The sequence below is a fragment of the Vitis riparia genome, chromosome 4 (assembly GCF_004353265.1).
Source record: "Vitis riparia cultivar Riparia Gloire de Montpellier isolate 1030 chromosome 4, EGFV_Vit.rip_1.0, whole genome shotgun sequence".
In the NCBI taxonomy this organism is placed as follows: Eukaryota; Viridiplantae; Streptophyta; class Magnoliopsida; order Vitales; family Vitaceae; genus Vitis; species Vitis riparia.
This window is the reverse complement of record NC_048434.1, coordinates 23308588-23334013: the sequence shown is the minus strand read 5'-3', so window position 1 is coordinate 23334013 and position 25426 is coordinate 23308588. Positions and strand designations below refer to the sequence as shown.

The 25426-nt window shown below is 33.2% G+C and overlaps 3 protein-coding genes and 1 pseudogene across 4 annotated transcripts; all 4 read right to left on the bottom strand.

Moving 5' to 3' along the window:
* Window positions 1-1136: 1136 nt before the first annotated feature.
* Window positions 1137-11026, bottom strand: LOC117912984 (alcohol dehydrogenase 1). Of its 2 annotated transcripts, none has more exons than XM_034827813.1 (10): window positions 10924-11026; window positions 10530-10666; window positions 10382-10428; window positions 9921-10246; window positions 9737-9819; window positions 9567-9642; window positions 9383-9444; window positions 9200-9295; window positions 8946-9107; window positions 1137-1447 (listed from the first exon to the last, which is right to left on the bottom strand). In XM_034827813.1, the coding sequence occupies exons 1-10, from the start codon at window positions 10958-10960 to the stop codon at window positions 1331-1333; spliced, it is 1143 nt and encodes a 380-aa protein (XP_034683704.1). In that variant the 5' UTR covers window positions 10961-11026; the 3' UTR covers window positions 1137-1330. The 2 variants fall into 2 exon arrangements, with proteins under 2 accessions (XP_034683704.1, XP_034683703.1); XM_034827812.1 differs by lacking the exon at window positions 1137-1447 and adding an exon at window positions 8572-8861.
* Window positions 1519-3637, bottom strand: LOC117912633 (annotated as a pseudogene).
* Window positions 11027-13603: 2577 nt separating the features above from the next.
* LOC117912985 (alcohol dehydrogenase 1-like) lies at window positions 13604-16341 on the bottom strand. Its single transcript, XM_034827815.1, has 10 exons — window positions 16191-16341; window positions 15730-15866; window positions 15582-15628; window positions 15122-15447; window positions 14938-15020; window positions 14768-14843; window positions 14567-14628; window positions 14384-14479; window positions 14130-14291; window positions 13604-14040 (listed from the first exon to the last, which is right to left on the bottom strand). Exons 1-10 carry the CDS (start codon window positions 16225-16227, stop codon window positions 13924-13926), a joined length of 1143 nt encoding a protein of 380 aa, XP_034683706.1. The 5' UTR covers window positions 16228-16341; the 3' UTR covers window positions 13604-13923.
* Window positions 16342-21701: 5360 nt separating this feature from the next.
* On the bottom strand, window positions 21702-24602 carry LOC117912983 (alcohol dehydrogenase 1-like). The gene is made up of 10 exons (XM_034827811.1): window positions 24389-24602; window positions 23710-23846; window positions 23537-23583; window positions 23067-23392; window positions 22884-22966; window positions 22714-22789; window positions 22522-22583; window positions 22339-22434; window positions 22085-22246; window positions 21702-22001 (listed from the first exon to the last, which is right to left on the bottom strand). The coding sequence occupies exons 1-10, from the start codon at window positions 24423-24425 to the stop codon at window positions 21885-21887; spliced, it is 1143 nt and encodes a 380-aa protein (XP_034683702.1). The 5' UTR covers window positions 24426-24602; the 3' UTR covers window positions 21702-21884.
* Window positions 24603-25426: the final 824 nt, after the last annotated feature.

Sequence of the window (25426 nt, the reverse complement as noted above, 5' to 3'; positions counted from 1 at the left end):
ATTATTTTTGTGATTTATTTGTAAGACAAAGAATAATTTTATAGATATATATATATATATATATATCTCATATATCACATTTTAATTTTCACTTGAAATATTTAATGTAAATAATTAATTTTGTTTATAAATATTGTAAGTAAAAAAAACTAAAAATAATAATTTTTTTGTTATAAAAAGTTTGATTTAGATAAAATGTTTTTTTTTTAAATCACAAATTTTAAAGGTAGAAGAAACCCTCAAAAACATTAAGTATATAAAGCCTAATGAGACAAAATGATAAGTTTTAAGTGAATAAGTTATATAATTTAACTTAAGTAATCAAATAATAAGTATTAAGTTTTATCAAACACCTCATTTGATAATGTATCTAAAATTAGATGTTTTACATTTGACTTTCCGAGTAAGATGCAACTTTTTAAAAAGTTAATTCTGCTTGAAATTGTCATGATTAACCAAGATCGATTTTAAAAAATCTAACTAACTTTTAAAAAAGCTTCATTAAGTATGGAGATTTTGAATCCAAAACCTAAATTGTTTAGGTAATTTTAGGTTTAAACCTTTAAATAAATAAATATTTCTATTTGAGGCAAGGACTTTGGCTTTGTCATTTAGGTGTCCCTCTCGAGTAAGTAATTAACTTTAGGTATCACTTATGATCTTTGGCAATCTCTTTTTTACCATCAAAAATAGCTTTGAAAAACTCTTAGTTAAAACAATAATAATTAGAAAAGAAAAGGATAAAATGAAGAAAAGACAACATATATATAAAAATAAAAAATAAATAAATAAAAAGGACAAAGTAAGGATATATTTGACTTTAAAGGGGAAGGCATAAAGATATATTTGAGTTTCTATGACTTATCAAAGTTGATAATCTTTTGAATCATAATCACCCATGCCCCACCCTATATGATAATTCTCCCTTTTCTTGGGATCATGAAATTCATTTTTGTACATACTAAAACATGTCCTAGAATTTTCCCATAAACACATTTTTTTCCTTTCCTTCCTTGACAGCCATGGCAAATTGTTGTGGAGGTCCAAGTTAAGGGAGATTCGGGTGTTTTTAGGGTTAAGTCAAGGGTGACCAATAAGAATTATAGAAGGTACAGAAGAAGATGGCAAAACTAACATTTGTGCACAATACTAACTTCCAATATTTCAAGTGCCAGAAACATGGTACTCATTCAACTTTTGTTCACAGCTACACCAAAAACTTTTGTACTTCACTCATAATAATAATTCATCATACTATTAAACAGACATTGAAAGAAACAACTGAAATGCATGACGAAAACAACTGGAATGAGCAAATCTCCCCAATGTTTTATGAATCCATGCGAATGATGCATCGAAGACCATCCCCGCTGAGCATATATTCGAAGGCCTTGTTGATCTCTGCAAAAGGGACTTCATGTGTGATGAATTTCTCCACTTCAAGCTCCTGTCCACGGTAAACTAAACGAGTAAGACATCTTCCCAAAATATAATCACCTAATTAAGGAATTCAGCTAATTAATTAATCACCTTGTTCAAATATTTTTCCACCACTGAAGGAAGGTCGGAACGGGGTTTGTAGTTGCCAAAAAAGTGCCCTTCAGAGTTCTCTCGTTCAATAGATTCATGGGGTGCGTTTTGAATGAGTCATCTTTGTTTGGCACACCAACCAGTACAGCAACACCCCACCCCTGCAATGGAAACTCCCAAATTAATCAAAATGGTTTGAAAATTTTCATCTCTCTTTGGCCAACGACTACAAGATGAGATCTGATGAACTTACATCATGAACACACTCAAATGCAGAAATCATAGCATTGACATTTCCGGTACACTCAACACTTCTGTCCACTCCCCCACCGGTCATCTCAGTAATCACCGAATCACAAAAGAATTCTCGATCACTATAAAGCACACACTTATATTTGCTTGTCAGCAATTTATGATAGAAGGTGAAGAATGAACCTCTTGAACAGGCTTGTCATGATCCTTTGGGTTCACAAACTCAGTGACGCCAAATTTCTTTGCTGTTAGCAACAAAAGTCAAATGAAAAATCATCCGTAGTGTTCAGCATTAGAGCAGGCACAAATAGTAATTTGTAATTGTATGACACAGTGTTTTAATCTTGTAGGCATTTTGAGTACTCACCGTCATTAAATCTCTTAGGGTTTAGATCTATCCCAATGATTCTGGAAGCGCCTGCAATTCTAGCCCCCTCAGCAGCCTAATCATGTGAAACCACAGTAAAATTAATTTCATTAATAGCAGTAATAAAGAGCAAAAGAATGAGCGGCTTCCATTAGAGAGGAGAAACTCACAGCAAGCCCCACAGCTCCTAAACCGAAAATGGCGACTGATGAACCCTTCCATGGTTTTGCAACATTCAAAGTAGCACCAAGACCTTTAACAGAAAGCACACTTGTCATTAACAAGAGAATAAATAAAAGAAGACACCAATGAAATAAATAAATTGGAAGAGTTTGTTTCATGGTTCTCCCTCACCTGTAGAGATTCCACAACTGAGAACACAAACTTTGTCGAGTGGGGCAGCAGGGTTGATCTTAGCGACGCAACCAACATGAACCACAGTGTATTCACTAAATGTGGAAGTCCCCACAAAATGGTAAATGGGTTTTCCGTTAATAGAGAATCTTGACTTGTTATCACTGAGCATCACGCCTCTGTCGGTGTTTATCCTGAGGAGGTCACACATATTACTCTCCTCTGACTTGCAGTGCCGGCACTCCTTGCATTCGCCAGTGAATACAGGAAGAACATGGTCTCCAGGTTGGAGATCTGTCACACCCTCCCCCACGCTCTCCACAATCCTAATTAAAATGACAGGAAAGGAAAGAAAATTATTAAGATAAAAAGGTCGATTGTGTTGGAAAAATGAAGTAGACATCAATGAAAATGAAATTGAGTAGTTTTGTTAAATAATTTTTCAAAGAATATCATCATACCCGCCAGCCTCATGACCAAATATACGAGGAAATAAAGGGGTTTGTCCCTGCAAATCGAAAACCCAACTATATATAAATCTCTGCATATTAAGTAATACATTGTAGATTTGTAATTACAGTCTACATAACATTGGCATGAAGAAGTTACCTTAGCTTCCCAGAAGTAAACATCAGTGTGGCAGAGGGAGGTGAAGAGAATCTTCAGACGAACCTCCATGGCCTGTGGAGGCGCCACTTCCACTTCTTCGATCACCAATGGCTTTCCTGCTTCCCATGCTACTGCGGCTGTAATGGAGGTATATATCCATTTGTCAAAAGAATTTAATCAGGAGATATCCATTTGTCCAAAGAATTCAACCTAATTATTTTCATAATTAAATAATACAAATACGACTAGGACAAATCAAGATGTATATAGATCTAGCTACAAATCATCTCATTTCCCCAAAACAATATAAGCCCAGTGCAAGAAAAGAACAAAAAAAATGAAGCATCAAAAGGACCCCTAATCTTCAAGAGAAGCTCACAGAGGACATCAGATAAACAGAATCCAATGGGAGACCCATCAGAGAGAAGCTAGATTCTAGAATACCTTTGCAACGTATAACTTGACCAGCTGTGCCTGACATCTTAAGGCTCTTTCTTCTCTCACTTTTGACGGTAACTAGTCTTTCTTTGTTTCTTCCTTTGTGGAGAAATGGGCGTGCTTCTCTTGGTATTTATACCACACGCCACCCAACTGTCTAGGACACACAACCCAGTTGCTACCCTTGTTTTGTCTTTTGGAGGCTACAACCCACGGCACCTTTCAATTGCATCCCTGGTTTTGTCCCTGGTTGACCCCTTTGTCTGTTTTGTAACCCGCCTCGTTTTACACACACGCACCGTTTCCTAGGGTCAACGCTACATAAAAATAACAATATTCCCTCACCATATCAATTCAAAGAAATCATGTTTATTAAACAAATTCATAAAAAATGGTTAAGGTAGAAAAGAGCTTTTAATTGGTGTTTGGTCAGAATAATTTTAGCGTTTTGAATCAAACAGATTCTATATTGATTAAAAATAACTAACACTAAAACGGCTTAATTTCCGGTAAGGCTGATTTGCCTCAAAGACTATAATGTAAGTAGCATACTATAGTAATGAGTGGAAAGTCCATCTAAGTTTGATCCGTAATGTTTTCGAAAATAAATTTTAGTTATTTTCATGAATAAAATTTTGTTTGGTATCTGCACGGTCATGTGCGAATCGTTACAAGTGATATTAGAATCGATCCACAACCTCGACATAGGCTTTGTTTGGCTCTGTAATTCTACGGGACACAACAAGGATATTATGTCTGTATAAGGAGATGTTTGTGATGTTTCACATCGGATATGGGAGAAAGTTTCCAGTGATATTTAAGTTTGAGTTCATTTTAACCATGTAAACACATTTTAAAGTCGTGAAGACCTTTTAGGTCCAAAGTGACCCCGGTGTGGGGATTTGGTTTCATAGGGGATGTTTGTTTGTTTGACTCCGCAATCTCGTGGAATACAACAAGAATGTTGTGTCTGCATGAAATGTACTTGTGATATCTCACATCGAATAGTGAAAAAAGTTTATGACACTATATAAGTAAGAACTTCTTTTAATCAAGTAGGAGCGTTTTAAACCCGTGAAGAGTCCCTTTGGGCACAAAACGAATAATATCTATACGATTGGATGTGAGTTATTACAAATGGTATTAGAGTTGATCCCTGACTTAGTGTGGGGGTTTGTTTGACCCCGTAGAGGGTGTTTGTCTGTTTAGCCTTACAATCCTATATGACACAACGAGGATATCAAAACCAATTCTCAACCCTGATGTGGGGATTTGTTTACCCCTATAAAAGGTATTTGTCTGTTTAATTCCGCAATCCCATGGAACACAACAAGAGCATTGTGTTTGCATGGGGAAGTATTTGTGATGTATCACATCGGATATGAAAAAAAGTTCTTAATACTATTTAAGTAAGAGTCTCTCTTAACTAAATAGATGCATTTTAAACTCATGAAAGACCATTTTGGTCAAAAGTGGACAATATTTATATGGTTGGATGCGAATCATTACAAATGGTATCAAAGTCGATCCTCAACCCCTATGTGAGAGTTTGGCTCTATAAAAAGTGTTTGTCTGTTTGACTTCACAATCTTGTGAGACACAATAAGAACGCTATGTCTACATGAGGGAGTGTTTGTAATGTCTCACATCATATAGGGAAGAAAATTTCTAACATTATATAAGTAAAAGCCCTTCTTAATCAAGTGGGTGTGTTTTAAACCCGTGAAAGCCCCCTTTGGGCCTAAAGCGGACAATATATACATGATTGGGTGCAAACTGTTACACGACTTCTCATCCCTTTTTCTACTTTCTTCTTCACCAAATCCATGCTAGTCACCATTACACCACCCATCTAGACCTCCCATTAACTTACCTTGTGACTTCATTACCATTGTTTGATAATGCTCGAGAATTTCGGTTTCTCATTTTTTTTTCTTTTCCTTAAGATTCTAATTTGTTTGTGTTTTTATTTTAGGATTTCAGTTTTATTTGAATTTGATTTATCTACTCATATTGTGATTTAGAGTGTTCACTTGGTTAGAGTTTTAAGGATTTTAATTTGAGGTTTTTGTGCTTAAGCCATGGGTTTGTCTATTGACATGTCATTAAATATTTTGATTTGGGCTTTGTTGGATATTACTTGGCATATTGATTTTAGGATTAATTGATTAAAAATGATGAAAATATTCCAAATTTGTAAAACTAACCTTCCCCATTTTTTAACTTGAAGAGTAACCTATTTTTGATATAAATACCCTTCAACATTTTCATTATTTACATATGTGTTTTAAAAAAAATGATTACTTTTGTAATAAAAAAATGAGGGCATTTTTATCAAAATAGGTATTTTTTAGGTTGGAAAAAAGTGAAGGGTTAATTTTCCAAAGTAAGGAAAATTTCATCCCTTTTAATATGTTATCTCTTGATTTTATACTTATTTTTGGGCTTAATTTTTTTATTGCTTTGGGTTGTTATTTTCGCATGGGCTTCACCATCAACGGAGAGCTGTTTTTTAAGGGATGGAATATGAATCTTGATGAACCCCACGTGGATGGTGGGATTTTTCTTGAATGGAGGAGAAAGCTAGATGCATGATAAGAGACGACATGAGTTGTCAAATAGCACTCTATATTTTCTGAGTTTTATTTTTGTGTGAAAGGGTTTGAGATATATTTTGTCTTGTTTTACTTTCTTTAATACATTATTCATATTCAACCATTTTTTTTTGGTTTTTATCAATTATGAAAATTATATTAAGTTAGAGGATGTTTATTTATTTATTTTTTTAGCTTTTTACTAAAAGCAATTTGATTTCACATTTTATATTGTTTATTTTTCTACTTTTTCGTAACTTATTATAAATTTTTTATTGAATAGAAAAAACCAAAATATTTGGCTCTTTCTAAATGAAAAAAGCAATAGGTTGATTTTTCTTTATTTTTTAATGTTTAATAGAAATAGAATATTATAAAAACAAACCACTTAATACTTAATACTATTAAATATTAAAGTCCTATTTAGAGTTAAGTGAAAAAAAAAAAAACATCACCTTAATTTTTAGTTTTTTTTAGAATATTTCTAAGAAATAAAATGAGGAATAATGATTAAATATGTCTTTTAATAAACTAATAATTTTTTTTTTGTTAAAATAACATTGTTGATAAATGGATTTTTATATATTATATTTTTTTTCATTTTTTTTCATAAATCTGTAGTTTTTTTTTTTTTTTTTTTTTTGCAAATAAAATAAAATTCAAAATCACCTTTTTTTCAAAAGCAAACTGAAATTCCCTTTTTATTGGTAAATTGAATAATTTTTTTTTGTCATAAAACAGAAAAATCTAGTCTTTTCTTAGAATAATTATTTTAATAAATTCGTTTTTGTAACTTTTTTTTTGAATTATATATATTATCTTCAATAAAATCAAAATTATCCTATTAATCAATATGAAATAATTTTTTTTGGTGTCAAGATGAAACTAGGAATGGCAACAGGGCGGGTTCGGGACGGGTCGCCCCCATCCCAACCCCGCCCCGTTTAGCAAAACCAATTCCCATCCTCTTTCCATCCTTAGCTTTTTTTTTTTTTTTTTTAAATTACTTTAAAAATTTTAATTACATTAAAATAAATATATTTTATAAATAATAAAATTATTATATTTTTTATAACTTATTTTATTAAAAAAATTTATTATTATCTATATATTAAAAATAGTAAAATTTTAAATTAAATTAATTTTAAATTAAATTAATTTTAAAATTAAATTAAATTAAATTTTAAAATTAATTTTATATATAAACGGGGCGGGTGGGGCGGGGTGGGGTAATATCTGAACCCGCCCCGGGTTTAAAAAAAAATTTCATATCCGTCCCAAACCCTTTTAATAAATTTTAACCCCGTCCCATTAGGGGCGGGGCGGGTACCCGAAAAAACCCGCCCCGTTGCCATCCCTAGATGAAACTTCTTTTGAAATTGTTTTTGAACAAAGTTAAAATCTTGTTTTTTAAATAAATTGAAATCTTGGTTTGTCTTAACAAATAAAAATATCCTTTTTTATAAATTTTAAATCTTATTTAAATAATAAATTTGAAACTTATTTTCTAATAAAATTAATTAAGAATCACCATTTTGGTAAATAAAAAAATAAATTTTGAATGGGAAATTTAATTTAAAAAATGCAAAAATCCTTTTTTTCAAATAAAGTTAAGCAAGATTCTTTATTCTAGATAATATTATGGAAATATCTTTTTGATAAAAGCAAGATTCTTTCATTAAGCAAAATTATAAAATTCTATTTCAAATAAAAATCAAATGGAATACTTTTTTAAAAACAAAATTATAAATATTTTTTTTTAATAAAAGTTGTATAAAAATATTTTTTCTTTAAATAAAATTTGGATTGAAATATCTTTACTAAAGAAATATGTAAAAACAAAAAAAGATTTATTTTAAAATATTTTTTAAATAAAATTTTGATTGAAATATCCTTTAAAATTCTTTTTTTAAATAAATTTGTTTGACTTTAGCTTGTTGGGCCCTAATTATTGTTGACATTTAAATTCCTTGGTGGAGAATATAATTGCAATGGATTTTAATGGTTTGGTTAGAAATTATTAATATTGATAGAGTTTGTTTCATCCACCTTAAAAAAGAATAATATTCGGGACTATCCATCACATTGTAAAGTTTTACTTAATTAGACATAATTGTTATTTGATAATTGGAGTAAAAATATTTTGAAATAATTTATTTTTTTATTAGATATAAAATTATCATTGATATAAATAATGTTGATTGAAAATATTGATTTAATATTTTTAAAGTTCAAACATTTTTATGAAAATAATTATTAAATTGTATCTCTTATTTGTTATTATATTTAAAACAAATTATTTATAAAACTATATTGATATTTCTTACTGGTTTTCATCTCATTCCTTTTTGTTCAATATTTTTCAATTACTCTTAGTTTGTACGAAAATTAAATATTATGGACGAGTTGTGGATGATAAAAATGTTATATATTGCAACTGCGTAGACATTGTTTATATTAAAGCTTTATCCATATAGCATTACTCCACAAAATCTAATCTCATCACGCAAACACACTTTGAAAAAGCAAACTCAAATGCATTAACAGAGGGAGTCATTAGACACTTATGCAGACTGGAATAGGCAAATCTCCCCAATGTTTCATGCATCCATGCGAATGATGCATCGAAGCCCATCCCCGCTAAGCATATATTCGAAGGCCTTGTTGATCTCTGCAAAAGGGACTTCATGTGTGATGAATTTCTCCAGTTCAAGCTCCTGTCCAAGGTGAAATAACCGAGTAAGACATCTTCCCAAAAATATCATCACCTAATTAAGGAATTCAGCCAATTAATTAATTACCTTGTTCATGTATTTTTCCACCACTGAAGGAAGGTCGGAACGGGGTTTGTAGTTGCCAAAGAAAGTGCCCTTCAGAGTCCTCTCGTTCAATAGATTCACGGGATGCGTTTTGAATGAGTCGTCTTTGTTTGGCACACCAACCAGCACAGCAACACCCCACCCCTGCAATGGAAACTCCCAAATTAATTAAAATGGTTTGAAAATTTTCATCTCTCTTTGGCCAACGACTACAAGATGAAATCTGATGAACTTACATCATGAACACACTCGAATGCAGAAATCATAGCATTGACATTTCCGGTACACTCGACACTTCTGTCCACTCCCCCATCGGTCATCTCAGCAATCACCTAATCACAAAAGAATTCTCAATCAGTATAAAGCACACACTTATATTTGCTTGTCAGCAATTTATGATAGAAGGTAAAGGAATGAACCTCTTGAACAGGCTTGTCATGATCCTTTGGGTTCACAAACTCAGTGACGCCAAATTTCTTTGCTGTTAGCAACAAAAGTCAAATGAAAAATCATCCATAGTGTTCAGCATTAGAGCAGGCACAAATAGTAATTTGTAATTCTATGACACAGTGTTTTAATCTTGTGGATATTTTGAGTACTCACCGTCATTAAATCTCTTAGGGTTTAGATCAATCCCAATGATTCTGGCAGCACCTGCAATTCTAGCCCCCTCAGCAGCCTAATCATGCAAAACCAGAGTAAAATTAATTTCATAAATGGCAGTAATGAAGAGCAAAAGAATGAGCGGCTTCCATTAGAGAGGAGAAACTCACAGCAAGCCCCACAGCTCCTAAACCGAAAATGGCGACTGATGAACCCTTCCATGGTTTTGCAACATTCAATGTAGCACCAAGACCTTTAACAGAAAGCGCACTTGTCATTAACAAGAGAAGAAACAAAAGAAAATACCAATGAAATAAATAAACTGGAAGAGTTTGTTTCATGGTTCTCCCTCACCTGTAGAGATTCCACAGCTAAGAACACAAACTTTGTCGAGTGGGGCAGCGGGGTTGATCTTGGCAACGCAACCAACATGGACCACAGTGTATTCACTAAATGTGGAAGTCCCCACAAAATGGTAAATGGGTTTTCCATTGATGGAGAATCTTGACTTGTTATCACTGAGCATCACGCCTCTGTCGGTGTTTATCCTGAGGAGGTCACACATATTACTCTCCTCTGACTTGCAGTGCCGGCACTCCTTGCATTCGCCAGTGAATACAGGAAGAACATGGTCTCCAGGTTGGAGATCTGTCACACCCTCACCCACGCTCTCCACAATCCTAATTAAAATGACAGGCAAGGAAAGAAAATTATTAAGATAAAAAGGTCGATTGTGTTGGAAAAATGAAGCAGACATCAATGAAAATGAAATTGAGTAGTTTTGTTAAATAATTTTTCAAAGAATATCATCATACCCGCCAGCCTCATGACCAAATATACGAGGAAATAAAGGGGTTTGTCCCTGCAAATTGAAAACCCAACTCTACATGAATCTCTGCATATTAAGTAATACATTATAGATTTGTAATTACAGTCTACATAACACTGGCATGAAGAAGTTACCTTGGCTTCCCAGAAGTAAACATCAGTATGGCAGAGGGAGGTGAAGAGAATCTTCAGACGAACCTCCATGACCTGTGGAGGCGCCACTTCCACTTCTTCTATCACCAATGGCTTTCCTGCTTCCCATGCTACCGCGGCTGTAATGGAGATACCCATTTGTCAAAAGAATTCAACCAATCGTGTACATAATTAAAAATAATACAAACGATCACAGACACTAGGAAACCTATATGAACAGGAGAAAGCAATATATGTAGGTACAAATTCCCCAATTTCCTATCGGCCATGTGATCTTGAATTCCTCTTTAACAATCATCTCATTTCCCCAAAACAACCAGGAAAATAGCATAAGCCCAATACAAAAAGGAAGAGAAAAAGGTAGATTCTAGAATACCTTTGCAACGTATAACTTGACCAGCTGTGCTTGACATCTTTAGGCTCTTCCTTCTCTCACGCTTCACAGTAGTACTCTTGCTCTGTTTTTGTCTTTGTGGAGAAATGGATGTCCTTCAATTGCTATTTATAGTACATTCCACCTACCGTCTGGGACACAAAACCCAGTTACTATTCACTACCCTTGTTTTGTCTTTTGGGGGGCTACAACCCACGGCGCCTTCGAATTCCATCCCTGGTTTGTTTGTTTGTTCTCTAGTCTGCCGTCTTTCCTACATACGCGGTTGCTTGTTGTCAACGCTGTATAAAACTAATAATATTTCATCGCTCTAATCTATTCAAAGAAGTTTTGTTTATTAACAAACTAATAGAAAGTGGGTAAGGTATAAACGAGCTTCCAATTGGTCTGCTCATTCAGAATAATTTTGAATAAGGATATGTATATATATATATATATATATGCAATTTTGGATACTTAAAAAATATTTTTCTAAATATGGGTATTATCCTATCCCTTAATCTAATATTTCTAAAAATAGTCTGGATAAAAGTATTGTTTGGTTAAAATAAAAAATAAAAATGCAAATTTCAACGAATGAGTTGGCATACCGATCAACACAATCTTTAAAAAAAAAAAGAATCACTATTTTATGAATGCTAAAGTGTCTTAAAACTTAAAAGTATCGTGACGACGGAAATGATATAATACTCTCCTTTGGTATATGGTAAGATATTGTAGCTTTAGATGATCCTCCCTAAATATAAAAGTAACGAAATCAAAATACATTGCATAATTCAACCTAATTAGTCATAGTTTTCATTAGATACCTCTTCGGTATCATAGCCAGACATTTGTAATTTATAGTATATATGACAAAGACAAGAAGAGACTAGGACAAAGCAACAAATAAAAAGCAATGAATCAAAATGCATATGTGACACAATCTAATTAGTTAGACTATGTTTGGTTCTCGAAAAATTTGAGGAAAAATGTAAGGGAAAGAAAATACAAAAAAAAAAGTAGAAGGAAAGAAAAAATAATGAAAAATAAAAAATAAATTAAAAGTCGATAAATTATTTTTATTTACTATTTCAAACTCATTTTATTTATATAAAAATTAAATAATTTAAATATATATAAGTTTTTAACTAGTTTTAATTATATTCGATTTTCTTTTATATTTTTCATAAGACAACCAAATATGAAAAAATCATTTCCTTTTATATTTTTTTTCTTTGCTTAGTATTTTTTGGGAGCCAAACATAACCTTGTGATTTTGGATAGGTAGCTTGTCGGTATCATAGTTGAATACTTTTAATTATAATATGATAGAAACATGACAAGAAAAAAATCTTGATATTAATGTAATATATAATATAATTGACTAACTTATTCATAAAAAATTTGAATTTTATTTTATTTTTTCTCCAAACAAAATTTGGGTTCACTTGGATTTAACCAAGATTGAACTCCTTTTTTTTCACTCCAACGCCTCTTCCTTTCCTATTCTTACCTTTTAGTCATCCTTTTTTGCATCTAAATTAGTTTAAGTGCACAAAAAATACAACAACTCCAACTGATAATATAGCAGAGGTTTGGGCCCTGTTTGGGAATTGTGTTTTAGAATAGTTTTCTGTTCTGTAGAATAAAAAATATAAAAAAAATGTTTGACAAACAAAAAATATTTTTTGTTTTCTAATTTTAAGAATAGAAAATATGGTGTTTTCATAAAACATCTTTTAATTGATTTTATATTATTTTTACTTATTTTCTAATAATTATTTTAAGAAATAATCATATAAACATGTAGAAATATTAAAAATAAAACATTAGATATGCATATTTAAAAATATTAAAAATAGGTTAAAAATATTTTAATTTTTCAAATAAACTTTTGTTTTACAAAAATAAGAGAACATTCAGAATTTTTTTTTTTTAAATGGTTACCAAACAAGCATTGGGTTTTTTATATATAAAATTATTTTATTAAAAATAATTGTTTAACTTTTTATTATAAAAAAATTGGTTCTTTTTATCACTTATTTTATTTTTATACTAAATTGATTTTTTTTTTAAATGAATTTAGTTTTTGGGTTGAAAAGACGAATTTACCTTTTATCTTAAAAGTTTTTATATTTTTCATTGAATATTTTTTTTTTTTTTTTTTTTTTTTTTTTGAAAAGATGAGTTGTACTTCAAATCCAAAAGCATGAATTATTTTTTATAGAAACCGTGCAGGCAACACAAAAAAAAAAAAAAAAAAAAAAAAAAAAAAAAAGGAAAATTTGGGTGTGCTTGTTATGACAAGTCTCTAAGGCTATGTTTGGTTATCAGAAAATTTGAGGGAAAATACAAAGGAAAGAAAATATAAAGGAAAAGTAAAAGGAAAGAAAAAGTAAAGGAAAATAAAAAAATAGATTAAAAGTCGATAAATTATTTTTTTTTGTTACTTCAAACTCATTTTATTTATTTTAACTCATCAATATAAAGATTAAATAATTTAAAAATACATAAATTTTTAATTCATTTTAATTATATTTTATTTTCTTTTATATTTTTCATAGGACAACCAAACATGAAAAAATCATTTTCCTTTATTTTTTTTTTATTTCTTTAGTATTTTTCGGGAACCAAACATAAGTTAGTAAAAATACTTTTCCACCCTCAAGGAGGCAAGACATGAGATGGTAATTATAATTGCATTGGGGAAAAAAATCACAACATAACCAAGAAAGAAAGACAAAAAACTGAAGCACATCCTTATTGACAGCCATGGCAATGGCTGTGCAGATCCAAGTCAAGGGAGAATTGGGTTGGGATCTTTTCAGGGTTTAGATCATGGGCGTCCAATTAAAAGTACAAAGAAATTACATAAGAAGAGAGTAAAAATGTAAAGTACTGCGACTGCTTTATACATCTATGGTTGCTCCACATAGTTATATTTCATCGAACACAGGCACTTCGAAAAACAAACTGCAATAGGCCAATCTCCCCAACCTTTTATGGATCCATGCGAATAATGCAACGAAGGCCATCCCCTTGAAGCATGTATTCGAAGGCCTTATTGATCTCGGCAAAAGGGACTTCATGTGTGATGAATTTCTCCAGTTCAAGCTCCTGTCCACATAAAAATTAACTTACTAAGGAATTCATCTTCCCCAAAATATAACCACCTAATTAAGGAATTCGGCTAATTAATTAATTACCTTGTTCATGTATTTTTCCACCACTGAAGGAAGGTCGGAACGGGGTTTGTAGTTGCCAAAGAAAGTGCCCTTCAGAGTCCTCTCGTTCAATAGATTCACGGGATGCGTTTTGAATGAGTCATCTTTGTTTGGCACACCAACCAATACAGCCACACCCCACCCCTGCAATGGAAACTCCCAAATTAATCAAAATGGTTTGAAAATTTTCATCTCTCTTTGGCCAACGACTACAAGATGAGATCTGATGAACTTACATCATGAACACACTCGAATGCAGATATCATAGCATTGACATTTCCGGTACACTCAACGCTTCTGTCCACTCCCCCACCGGTCATCTCAGCGATCACCTAATCACAAAAGAATTCTTAATCAGTGTAAAGCACAAACTTATATTTGCTTGTAAGCAACTTATGATAAAAGGTAAAGGAATGAACCTCTTGAACAGGCTTGTCATGATCCTTTGGGTTCACAAACTCAGTGACGCCAAATTTCTTTGCTGTTAGCAACAAGAATCCAATGAAAAAACATCCAAAGTGTCAATGTGGTGAAATAGTTCGGCATAGAGCAGGGTACAATTACTAATTTGTAATTGTATGACACAGTGTTTTAATCTTGTGGGCATTTTGAGTACTCACCGTCATTAAATCTCTTAGGGTTTAGATCAATCCCAATGATTCTGGCAGCACCTGCAATTCTAGCCCCCTCAGCAGCCTAATCATGTGAAACCACAGTAAAATTAATTTCATAAATGGCAGTAATAAAGAGCAAAATAATGAGCGGCTTCCATTAGAGAGGAGAAACTCACAGCAAGCCCCACAGCTCCTAAACCAAAAATGGCGACTGATGAACCCTTCCATGGTTTTGCAACATTCAAAGTAGCACCAAGACCTTTAACAGAAAGCACACTTGTCATTAACAAGAGAGGAAATAAAAGAAAATACCAATGAAATAAATAAACTGGAAGAGTTTGTTTCATGGTTCTCCCTCACCTGTAGAGATTCCACAGCTAAGAACACAAACTTTGTCGAGTGGGGCAGCGGGGTTGATCTTGGCAACGCAACCAACATGGACCACAGTGTATTCACTAAATGTTGAAGTCCCCACAAAATGGTAAACGGGTTTTCCATTAATAGAGAATCTTGACTTGTTATCACTGAGCATCACGCCTCTGTCGGTGTTTATCCTGAGGAGGTCACACATGTTACTCTCCTCCGACTTGCAATGCCGGCAGTCCTTGCATTCGCCAGTGAATACAGGAAGAACATGGTCTCCAGGTTGGAGATCTGTCACACCCTCACCCACGCTCTCCACAATCCTAATTAAAATGACAGGAAAGGAAAGAAAATTATTAAGATAAAAAGGTCGATTGTGTTGGAAAAATGAAGTAGACAACAATGAAAATGGAATTTAGTATTTTTGGTTAATAAATTTGTAAGAATATCTTCATACCCGCCAGCCTCATGACCAAATATACGAGGAAATAAAGGGGTCTGTCCCTGCAAATTGAAAACCCAACTATATATGAATCTCTGCATATTGAGTAATACATTATAGATTTGTAATTACAGTCTACAAAACATTGGCATGAAGAAGTTACCTTAGCTTCCCAGAAGTAAACATCAGTGTGGCAGAGGGAGGTGAAGAGAATCTTCAGACGAACCTCCATGGCCTGCGGAGGCGCCACTTCCACTTCTTCGATCACCAATGGCTTTCCCGCTTCCCATGCCACCGCGGCTGTAATGGGGACACCCACTTGTCAAAGAATTCAACCAAAGAGATATCCATTTGTCCAAAGAATTCAACCAATTATTTTCATAACTAAATAACTACAAATTCCCCAATTTCCTAACGGCCATGTGATCATGAATTCATCTTTAACAATCATCTCATTTCCCCGAAACAATATAAGCCCAATGCTAATAAAGAAGAGAAAAAAAAAAAAAAAAAGCATCAAAAGGACCCCTAATCTCCAAGAGAAGCTAACACAGGACATGAAATAAATAGAATCCAATGGGAGACCCAGCAGATATGAAATAAAAAAGGTAGATTAAAGAATACCTTTGCAACGTATAACTTGACCAGCTGTGCCTGACATCTTTAGGCTCGTTCTTCTCCTCTCTTGACGGTAACTAGTCTTTCTTTGTTTCTTCCTTTGTGGAGAAATGGGCGTGCTTCTCTTGCTATTTATGCCACACGCCGACCAGCTGTCTGGGACACAACCCAGTTGCTACCCTTGTTTTGTCTTTTGGAGGCCACAACCCACAGCGCCTTTGAATTCCATCCCTGGTATTGTCCCTAGTTGACTCCTTTGTCTGTTTTGTTGCCCGCCTCCTTTTCTACACGCTGTTTCCTAGAGTCAACGCTGTACAAAAATAATAACATTCCATCACCATATCAATACAAAGAAACCCAATTATGGGTATTAAACAAACTAATAAAAAATGGTAGTTGGTGTTCGGTCAGAATCATTTAGCGTTTTGAATCAAAGAAATTATATATCATGTCGTTCTAAAGACTAAAGAAGCAATTGGGGACATATCTATAACGCAATCAATTATTATTATTATTATTATTATCTCTTTTTGAAATAAGGGTATATGACTAATACAATTAAAGAAATTTGTATTTCAAAATATATTGTATTTCTTATTTTAAAAACCACTTTTGGATTGGAAAAAAAACTAAAAATTATGTGTTAATTTTTTTTAATTATTTTAAAAAAGTGAATCTCAATAATGGACTACACCTAAAAGGGGTGAATAGGTATTGTATAACAATTTAAATATTTTCCCAACAAAGATTACACTTTCTTAGTGTCAAGAAATTTCTCTATCAATAACTATTCAACAAAGCATAACATCCACAAACAAGAATGTGTGCACCAATACTCCCAACAATTTATAAATACAATACATATGCGAATGTTTCACCAATCCTCAAAAATAAATCAAAAGAACAATTATTTCCTCAACTCATATTAATTTACTCTATGATATCATTAACCAAAATGAGAAGAAAAATTATTAAGGATATTCCGTGGATGATCACACTTATATCACCTCATATTCCCTCCATTCAACATGTATGCCCAAATAATCAATGATATCAAAAACAGAAATTAAATCAAAGTGTAGAGTAAGAGAAAGAGACAATTAACATCGGATTTTAACATGGAAAACCTCCAAAGATAAAAAACCACGGGCCTACCACCGATTGAAAAACTTCACTATGAAGAATAAAAATTGAGTACAAGGTTTTACCTAACTCAAGTCAACCAATCATTCCCTGATCACTTGACTAGTACCTTCACTTTCAGCTTCTCACCTTCATTTTTCGGAGCACACTTGGAGTTCGCACCAAGCTCAATCTCGGCCTCTTCTTGAATCCACACAAGAAGAAAATGGGTTTTTGAACAAACCCAAATAGAATGAGACATTGAGATATGAATAAAGGAATGAATCAACCCATTTATTGCTCAAGAAAATCCATTAAAAACTAGTTTGGAAAACATTAAGAGAAATGAATTTTCTTTACAATCAAAAACCCAAGTTAGGAAAAGATATGAGAAAATGAAGAACACATGGAGTGGCTGCAACTCTCTCCATGTTTTTTGCAATCTCTACCCAAAAAAATGAGAGAATATTGTTTTTTAAAGTGTAAAAAGAAGCTCTTAATCTAATGGCTGAGATTTGATCTAAGAAACAAGTAGTTGGATCAATCTGCCCCTACACCTGGATCAATCCAGAAACATGGGAATAAAAGTCTTGCACCAAAAACCATTTCTCTCAGCTTTCTAACACATTTCAAGATTAAAAATAGGGTTGATTCACATTCAATCACCACACACTCGGCTACATACCTCGGCAAGTAATCCAAAGAGGGATTGGTAAATCGAGTTAGAGGACACTTAGAAATTTTATCTGGAATTGCCAACCTAGCTAAACACTCACATATTTAATAACATTTTTAGATGAAACACTTCCTAAAATTACATGTGGGAAAAAAATTATTTTTTTTGTATATTTTTATTTTGTTTAAAAAACTAGAAAGTCTCTATCCTCATGTTGTTGCCTATGTGCGCATCTTGTACAATTTCAGTGCACGCACTTGTACGCATCCTATAAGCTATAGCCTTGCATCCAAGGAGGTCTCGTACACCCAAGATCTTTAACTCAATGATTTCCCCAAAACCTTAGAGGACAACTAGTAATGTTATTTAGGCGATTGTTGATTGATTAACAAAGTCTACTCATTTTTGCCTACGAAAGTCAAATTTTCCTTGGAACAACTAACTTTTACTTATGTTAAAGAGATTGTGAGAATGTATGGGGTACCTATTTCTATAACATTTGACATGGATCCTCGTTTTACTTCCAAATGTTGGCATAGTTTATAGAAAGCTATGGGTATTAAGTTGAGTTTAAGCATTGTTTGTAATGACCCACACCCAACCATGTAGATATTGTCCGCTTTGGGTCCAAGAGGGCCCTCACGTCTTTAAAACGCGTCTACTTGGTTAAGAGGAGTCTCTACATATATAGCGCCAGGAACTTGCTCCCCTATCCGATGTGGGACATCACAAATACCCCCCCCATGCAGACACAACATCCTCGTTGTGTCCCATGGGATTGCGGGGCCAAACAGACAAACACCCCTTACGGAGCCAAACAAACCCCCACACCGGGGTCGGGAATCGGCTCTGATACCATTTGTAACGACCCGCACCCAACCATGTAGATATTGTCCACTTTGGGCCCAAGGGGGCTCTCACGGCTTTAAAACGCGTCTATTTGGTTAAGAGGAACCTCTACATATATAGCGCCAGGAACATTCTCCCCTATCTGATGTGGGACATCACATTGTTTCCATCCTCAAACTATTGACTAGCTAGAGACAATAATTCAAGTTTTGGAACATTTGTTGAAAGCACATGTTTTGGACCTAAAAGGTAATTGAGATGAACACTTACCTTTGGTAGAAATTGCTTACAATAATAGTTTTCAAGCTAATATTAAGATGACACCATTTCAGGGGTTGTATGGAAAAATATGTCAATCTCCTATTTGTTAAGATGATGTTGGACAAAAGAAACTTTTAGGGCTTGAACTTGTGTAATTAACTATTAAAAAGGTTGCCTTGATTAAAGAAAAATTAAAAGTAGCTCAAAGTAGATAAAAGAGTTATGCTAATAATCACATATGATATTTGGAATGAGATATTAGTTTATCATGTTTTTTTAAAAGTTCTATCTATGAGTTTCTAATGAGATTTTGGAGGAAAGGGAAACTTAGTCCTCAATTTGTGGGATCATTTGAAATATTATATAAAATAAACCCTTTAACGTATAAAGTATCTTTTATCCCAAGATTATCTAATATCCACAATGTATTTCATGTATCAATTTTGAGGAAATTTGGTTTTTATCTCTATCATGTTGTGGAGTTAGAGCCTATTTAGATTGTGGATGTGATGGATAAGGTACTGCATCATGCTATATCAAGTTATAAAGGTATAGTGGAGTAATTTTATTTGAAAGGCTACTTGAGAATTAGAGGAATAGATGAGAAAAAAATAATCCACATCTATTTCGAGGTATTTCAAGTTTGGAGGATTAAAATTTTATTGAGAAGGGGATGACATAAGACCAAAACTTGATCTTAGGGGTAAATGGTAATTTAAAAATAGATAAATAAATAAATTAGAAAATGGTGGAAAAGTCTTTTCACATTAAAAAAAAAAAAGAAATCTAAGTAGAAATTAGATTTCTTAACTTCTTTATAATAAAACACTTTTTGCATAGAGATTAGAGAGATAAGAAAGCATAAGTCGAAAATTTGAGAGTTTAGGATTTGAAAATCAATTTTCTTAAGTAAGATTTTAACCTTTAAATTAGTATGATTTTAACCTTTAAATTAGTATTTTTAGATTCATTAATTAGTTTTAAACAAATTAAATACTCTTTCAAAAGATCTAAATCTAGCATAATTTTTAATTTATTTGATTTTAAATAAATAAAAAATGAATACAGGTGTATTCAATGATTAAGAATTTGGTTATTTAGATTAGTAGAACCCAAAAAAAAATTAAGAAGGGTGGTCCATGTATAGGATGTTAGTGTGTTTGAAATTTTTTTTTAGTGAAAATAAGGAAGAATGATATTTACAAAAAAAAAAAAAAAATGGAGTGGCGTGGGTAGTACGTGCGATGGCTGCCATTGAAGAGTAACTAGTCGTGTGAAAAAAAAAATGGCAGGAAAAATATATGGAATGTTGCAGGGTTGTATGAGTGCTCAATTGTGTTGTTTGTGGAGAATGGAAAAATAAAAGTGTAGAAAAAATAAATAAATAAATAAATAAAAGTAAAAAAAAAAAAAAAAAAGACTATTATCCGTGAAGATAAAATGCGAATGTCATTACTGCAGTTTGTTTGTTTGTTTTTTTTTTTTTAAAGTATGGCTTGAATGGCAAGACGAGGACACGTGGCAGTTCTTCTTCTTTTTTTTATTAAGTGAGCATGTTAAGGTTAGGGTTATATTTTGGTCATTAATTAAATTCTTATAGATTAGGAAGAAAAAAATATGAGTAATAATAATACCAAAATAAAAAATTATTAGGATTGTCAATTTATAATTTTAAATAAATAATCAATATTAATGGTTGTTTTTTTTTATTTTATATTATGTTAGGTGAGGATTAAGTTTTTCAAGATTTAAATTCTTTATAATTTTGAGTATTTTTTTTTTAAATGGGGAAATTAATACAAATTATGATAAAAGAAAATATTTTTTTATGCATTATTTTGAATTATATAAAATGTTATTTTATTTTTTCACATGCATCAAATTTATTTTACATGAAGAAAAAAAATATCTTAGATTATTTTATTTTTTTATAACAGAAAAATGTAGTGATATTTTATTCTTTATTAATTTTATTAAAATACGGCACAATTGTTTCATGCTAGTTTGTTTGACCTTGGTGGGGAGTATTATTGCAATGAAATTCGATTTAGTGGTTTGGTTAAAGGTCATTAATATTAATAAAAGTTGGTTCTTATCCTTTGAAAAAAAACAATATTTGAAGTTAGTTATCAATTTATAAAGTCTTATATAATTAAACACCATTTATTATTTTATTATTTGATTATTTAAATAAAGCAGTTGATGTAATAATTTTTTTGAAGTTGACTTACCAAAAATATACTAAGAGATTTACCAACTTTAAACAAAAATTTGGTAATTAAAAACTTTTCAGCTATAAGATTATATGGTTGTAGTCATTTGTACTATGAGTCTTAGGTTCCTAAGGTATGAAATGACTCTTATGCCCTTAAGGCATGAGAGGAAATGGTAATTGTATTGAAAAATAAAGGGGGCGGGGGGACAATAAAATGTACCCTTTGTTTTCTTCCCTTATCGGAAGCCATGGATATGGCTATGGTTGGGCGGTTCCAAGTTATGGGAGAATTGGGTTGGGATCATTTTAGGATTAGATCATGGGCAGCCCAATTAAAAGGAAAAAATAAAATAAAAAATAATTGAGCAAAATTGTCATTTTCTTGGACGAGTTGTGGGTGATAAAACTGTTATATATTGCAACTGCATAGACATTGTTTGTATTAAAGCATTATCCATATAGCATATTACTCTCCACAAAATCTGATCTCATCACGCAAACACACTTTGAAAAAGCAAACTCAAATGCATTAAAAGAACACTTATGCCCACTGGAATAGGCAAATCTCTCCAATGTTTTATGCATCCATGCGAATGATGCATCGAAGCCCATCCCCGCTAAGCATATATTCGAAGGCCTTGTTGATCTCTGCAAAAGGGACTTCATGTGTGATGAATTTCTCCACTTCAAGCTCCTGTCCACGGCAAAACAACCGAGTAAGACATCTTCCCAAAATATAACCACCCAATTAAGGAATTCAGCTAATTAATTAATCACCTTGTTCATGTATTTTTCCACCACTGAAGGAAGGTCGGAACGGGGTTTGTAGTTGCCAAAGAAAGTGCCCTTCAGAGTCCTCTCGTTCAATAGATTCACGGGATGCGTTTTGAATGAGTCGTCTTTGTTTGGCACACCAACCAGCACAGCAACACCCCACCCCTGCAATGGAAACTCCCAAATTAATCAAAATGGTTTGAAAATTTTCATCTCTCTTTGGCCAACGACTACAAGATGAGATCCGATGAACTTACATCATGAACACACTCGAATGCAGAAATCATAGCATTGACATTTCCGGTACACTCGACACTTCTGTCCACTCCCCCATCGGTCATCTCAGCAATTACCTAATCACAAAAGAATTCTCCATCAGTATAAAGCACACACTTGTATTTGCTTGTCAGCAATTTATGATAGAAGGTAAAGGAATGAACCTCTTGAATAGGCTTGTCATGATCCTTTGGGTTCAAAAACTCAGTGACGCCAAATTTCTTTGCTGTTAGCAACAAGAATCCACCGAGGAGTGTGAGTTTGGATAAACAGTTTAGCATTAAAGCAGGGTACGGTTACAAATTTGTAAATGTATGACACAATGTTTTAATCTTGTGGCCATTTTGAGCACTCACCGTCATTAAATCTCTTAGGGTTTAGATCAATCCCAATAATTCTGGCAGCACCTGCAATTCTAGCTCCCTCAGCAGCCTAATCATGTGAAACCACAGTAAAATTAATTTCATAAGTGGCAGTAATAAAGAGCAAAAGAATGAGCGGCTTCCATTAGAGAGGAGAAACTCACAGCAAGCCCCACTGCTCCTAAACCGAAAATGGCGATTGATGAACCCTTCGATGGTTTGGCAACATTCAAGGTAGCACCAAGACCTTTAACAGAAAGCGCACTTGTCATTTGCTAGAGAAGAAACAAAAGAAAATACCAATGAAATGGGGAAATTGTAAAGTTTTTCTCATGGTTCTCCCTCACCTGTAGAGATTCCACAGCTAAGAACACAAACTTTGTCGAGTGGGGCAGCGGGGTTGATCTTGGCAACGCAACCAACATGGACCACAGTGTATTCACTAAATGTGGAAGTCCCCACAAAATGGTAAACGGGTTTTCCCTTAATAGAGAATCTGGACTTGTTATCACTGAGCATCACGCCTCTGTCGGTGTTTATCCTGAGGAGGTCACACATGTTACTCTCCTCCGACTTGCAATGCCGGCACTCCTTGCATTCTCCGGTGAATACAGGAAGAACATGGTCTCCAGGTTGGAGATCTGTCACACCCTCACCCACGCTCTCCACAATCCTAATTAAAATGACAGGAAAGGAAAGAAAATTATTAAGATAAAAAGGTCGATTGTGTTGGAAAAATGAAGTAGGCAACAAGAATCAACAATGAAAATGGAATTTAGTATTTTGGTTAAGTTGTAAGAACTAAGAATTTTCATACCCGCCTGCCTCATGACCAAATATGCGAGGAAATAAAGGGGTTTGTCCCTGCAAATTAAAACCCAAATTGTTTAGCATTCGACCTAGAAAGGAACACAACTATAAATGAATCTCTACATAGTAAGCAATACATTGTAAGTTTATAACTACATAACATTAACATGAAGAAGTTACCTTGGCTTCCCAGAAGTAAACATCGGTGTGGCAGAGAGAAGTGAAGAGGATCTTCAGACGGACCTCCATGACCTGTGGAGGCGCCACTTCCACTTCTTCGATCACCAACGGCTTTCCCGCTTCCCATGCCACCGCGGCTGTAATGGAGATACCCATTTGTCAAAAGAATTCAACCAATTATCTACATAACTAAAAATCATAAATATGATCAAAGACACTAGGACCCCTCCTCTCAAATGGACAACTGTGGGACCATTGTAGGGCATATTCACCCAACCCATTCTTCATAAACCCATAAAGAAAAGCACTCTATCGAAGTACACCCAGTACGGGAAATGGTTGAATACCCAAGTTCCAAAATTACTGTCCATGCTCTACGTTGAGTCATATCCACAGCCGGTCGCCACTCACAAATAACCTAGCAACGCCTAAATGGACAGGACAAAATAGAATGATTTCACAAAATTTCCAAAATTCCCCAATTTCGTATCTGCCATGTGATCAGTACTTCATTTTTGTTTCACCACCGTATTTGCTCTCAGATCATTAAAACTCAAGTCATATTTCCCCCAAAAAATGAAAAGACCCAAAAAACTCCAAGAGAAGCCAACGGTTCACATGAAATAAACTAATCGATCCAAACAGGGAACAAGCGGAGAGAAGGCAAATTCAAGCATACCTTTGCAGCGTATAACCTGACCAGCTGTGCTTGACATCTTTAGGCTATATTCCTTCTCACACTGTTGACAGTTGTTTTGCCTGGTTTTCCTTTGTGGAGGAATGGATACGCTTCTCTGGGTATTTATAGTACACCCCACCGAACCTGATGATCGCGGCGGGGACCACAAAAAACCACTTACCACCCTTTGTTTTCAATCCTAGATTCTGCAATCCACGGCCCCCCTCGATTCCACCCCTGGTTTTCACTGGTTGACCTTTTGACAATGACCAAAACTTCCTTCCTGTATGTTCCTTTCCCTCCTACTCCCGATTGCCGACAGTTTGGTCATGTTAAAGGGCCCCCACCCGCCTCCACTTGAGCCCTCTAAGTCGGGATTTTTGTTGGGCCTCTAGCCATCCTCCATATGTCCAGTTGTGGTGGGCTTGGGGCAAATTAGAAATTTATTACTTGTTTGGTAAGATTTTTAATTATAGTTCTTGAAAATTAGTTTTACAGCAATAATTATATTTAGAAATTTAAATATGGAGAACAATTTTTTTAACATACTCTATGGGTGAAATCTTGTACATTATATCATGTAAAAAGTCTTAAAATGTTTTTAATTATTTTTAAAATATTATAAAACTATCTTAAATTAATAAATTTATTATAAGAAATGATTTATTTTCAGAATAAATTCCTCCTTATCTATTTTTTTTAAATATTAATATATATATATTCAAATATTTTTTTTATTACCAAATTAATAAAAAAAATGGTTAGCTTAAATATCATTTAATTCGTGTTTAGTATTATCAACAAATTAACAAAGTAAATTTCATAATATTCTTATACATGAAACTACAAATGTAATAGCAAATGGAAGAATATTTAAATTTTGTATACTTCTATTAGTAACTTGTGATGCAGGTGGGGTGCTCATGGGTGATGTTTAGATTTTAGGTTTAGGTATTTGATCGTATGTTAGTGTGTCCATAACCAAAATAATAATAATAAAAAAATAATAATAAATAAAAATAAAAATAAAATTTGTAT

What these genes read in the sequence shown, in the direction of transcription:
- LOC117912983 (XM_034827811.1), bottom strand. Translation starts at nt 24,425, where the DNA reads ATGTCAAGCACAGCTGGTCAGGTTATACGCTGCAAAG. An exon ending in TAGGAGCAGTGGGGCTTGCT is followed by an intron (nt 22,790 to 22,883) that starts GTGAGTTTCTCC and finishes TCACATGATTAG; the next exon opens with GCTGCTGAGGGAGCTAGAAT. An exon ending in ATGACAAGCCTATTCAAGAG is followed by an intron (nt 22,435 to 22,521) that starts GTTCATTCCTTT and finishes TTTTGTGATTAG; the next exon opens with GTAATTGCTGAGATGACCGA.
- LOC117912984 (XM_034827813.1), bottom strand. Translation starts at nt 10,960, where the DNA reads ATGTCAAGCACAGCTGGTCAAGTTATACGTTGCAAAG. An exon ending in CATTCGAGTGTGTTCATGAT is followed by an intron (nt 9,108 to 9,199) that starts GTAAGTTCATCA and finishes TTTCCATTGCAG; the next exon opens with GGGTGGGGTGTTGCTGTGCT. An exon ending in TGGAAAAATACATGAACAAG is followed by an intron (nt 1,448 to 8,945) that starts GTAATTAATTAA and finishes TACCGTGGACAG; the next exon opens with GAGCTTGAAGTGGAGAAATT.
- LOC117912985 (XM_034827815.1), bottom strand. Translation starts at nt 16,227, where the DNA reads ATGTCAGGCACAGCTGGTCAAGTTATACGTTGCAAAG. An exon ending in TTTGGTCATGAGGCTGGCGG is followed by an intron (nt 15,448 to 15,581) that starts GTATGAAGATAT and finishes CATTTTAATTAG; the next exon opens with GATTGTGGAGAGCGTGGGTG. An exon ending in TAGGAGCTGTGGGGCTTGCT is followed by an intron (nt 14,844 to 14,937) that starts GTGAGTTTCTCC and finishes TCACATGATTAG; the next exon opens with GCTGCTGAGGGGGCTAGAAT.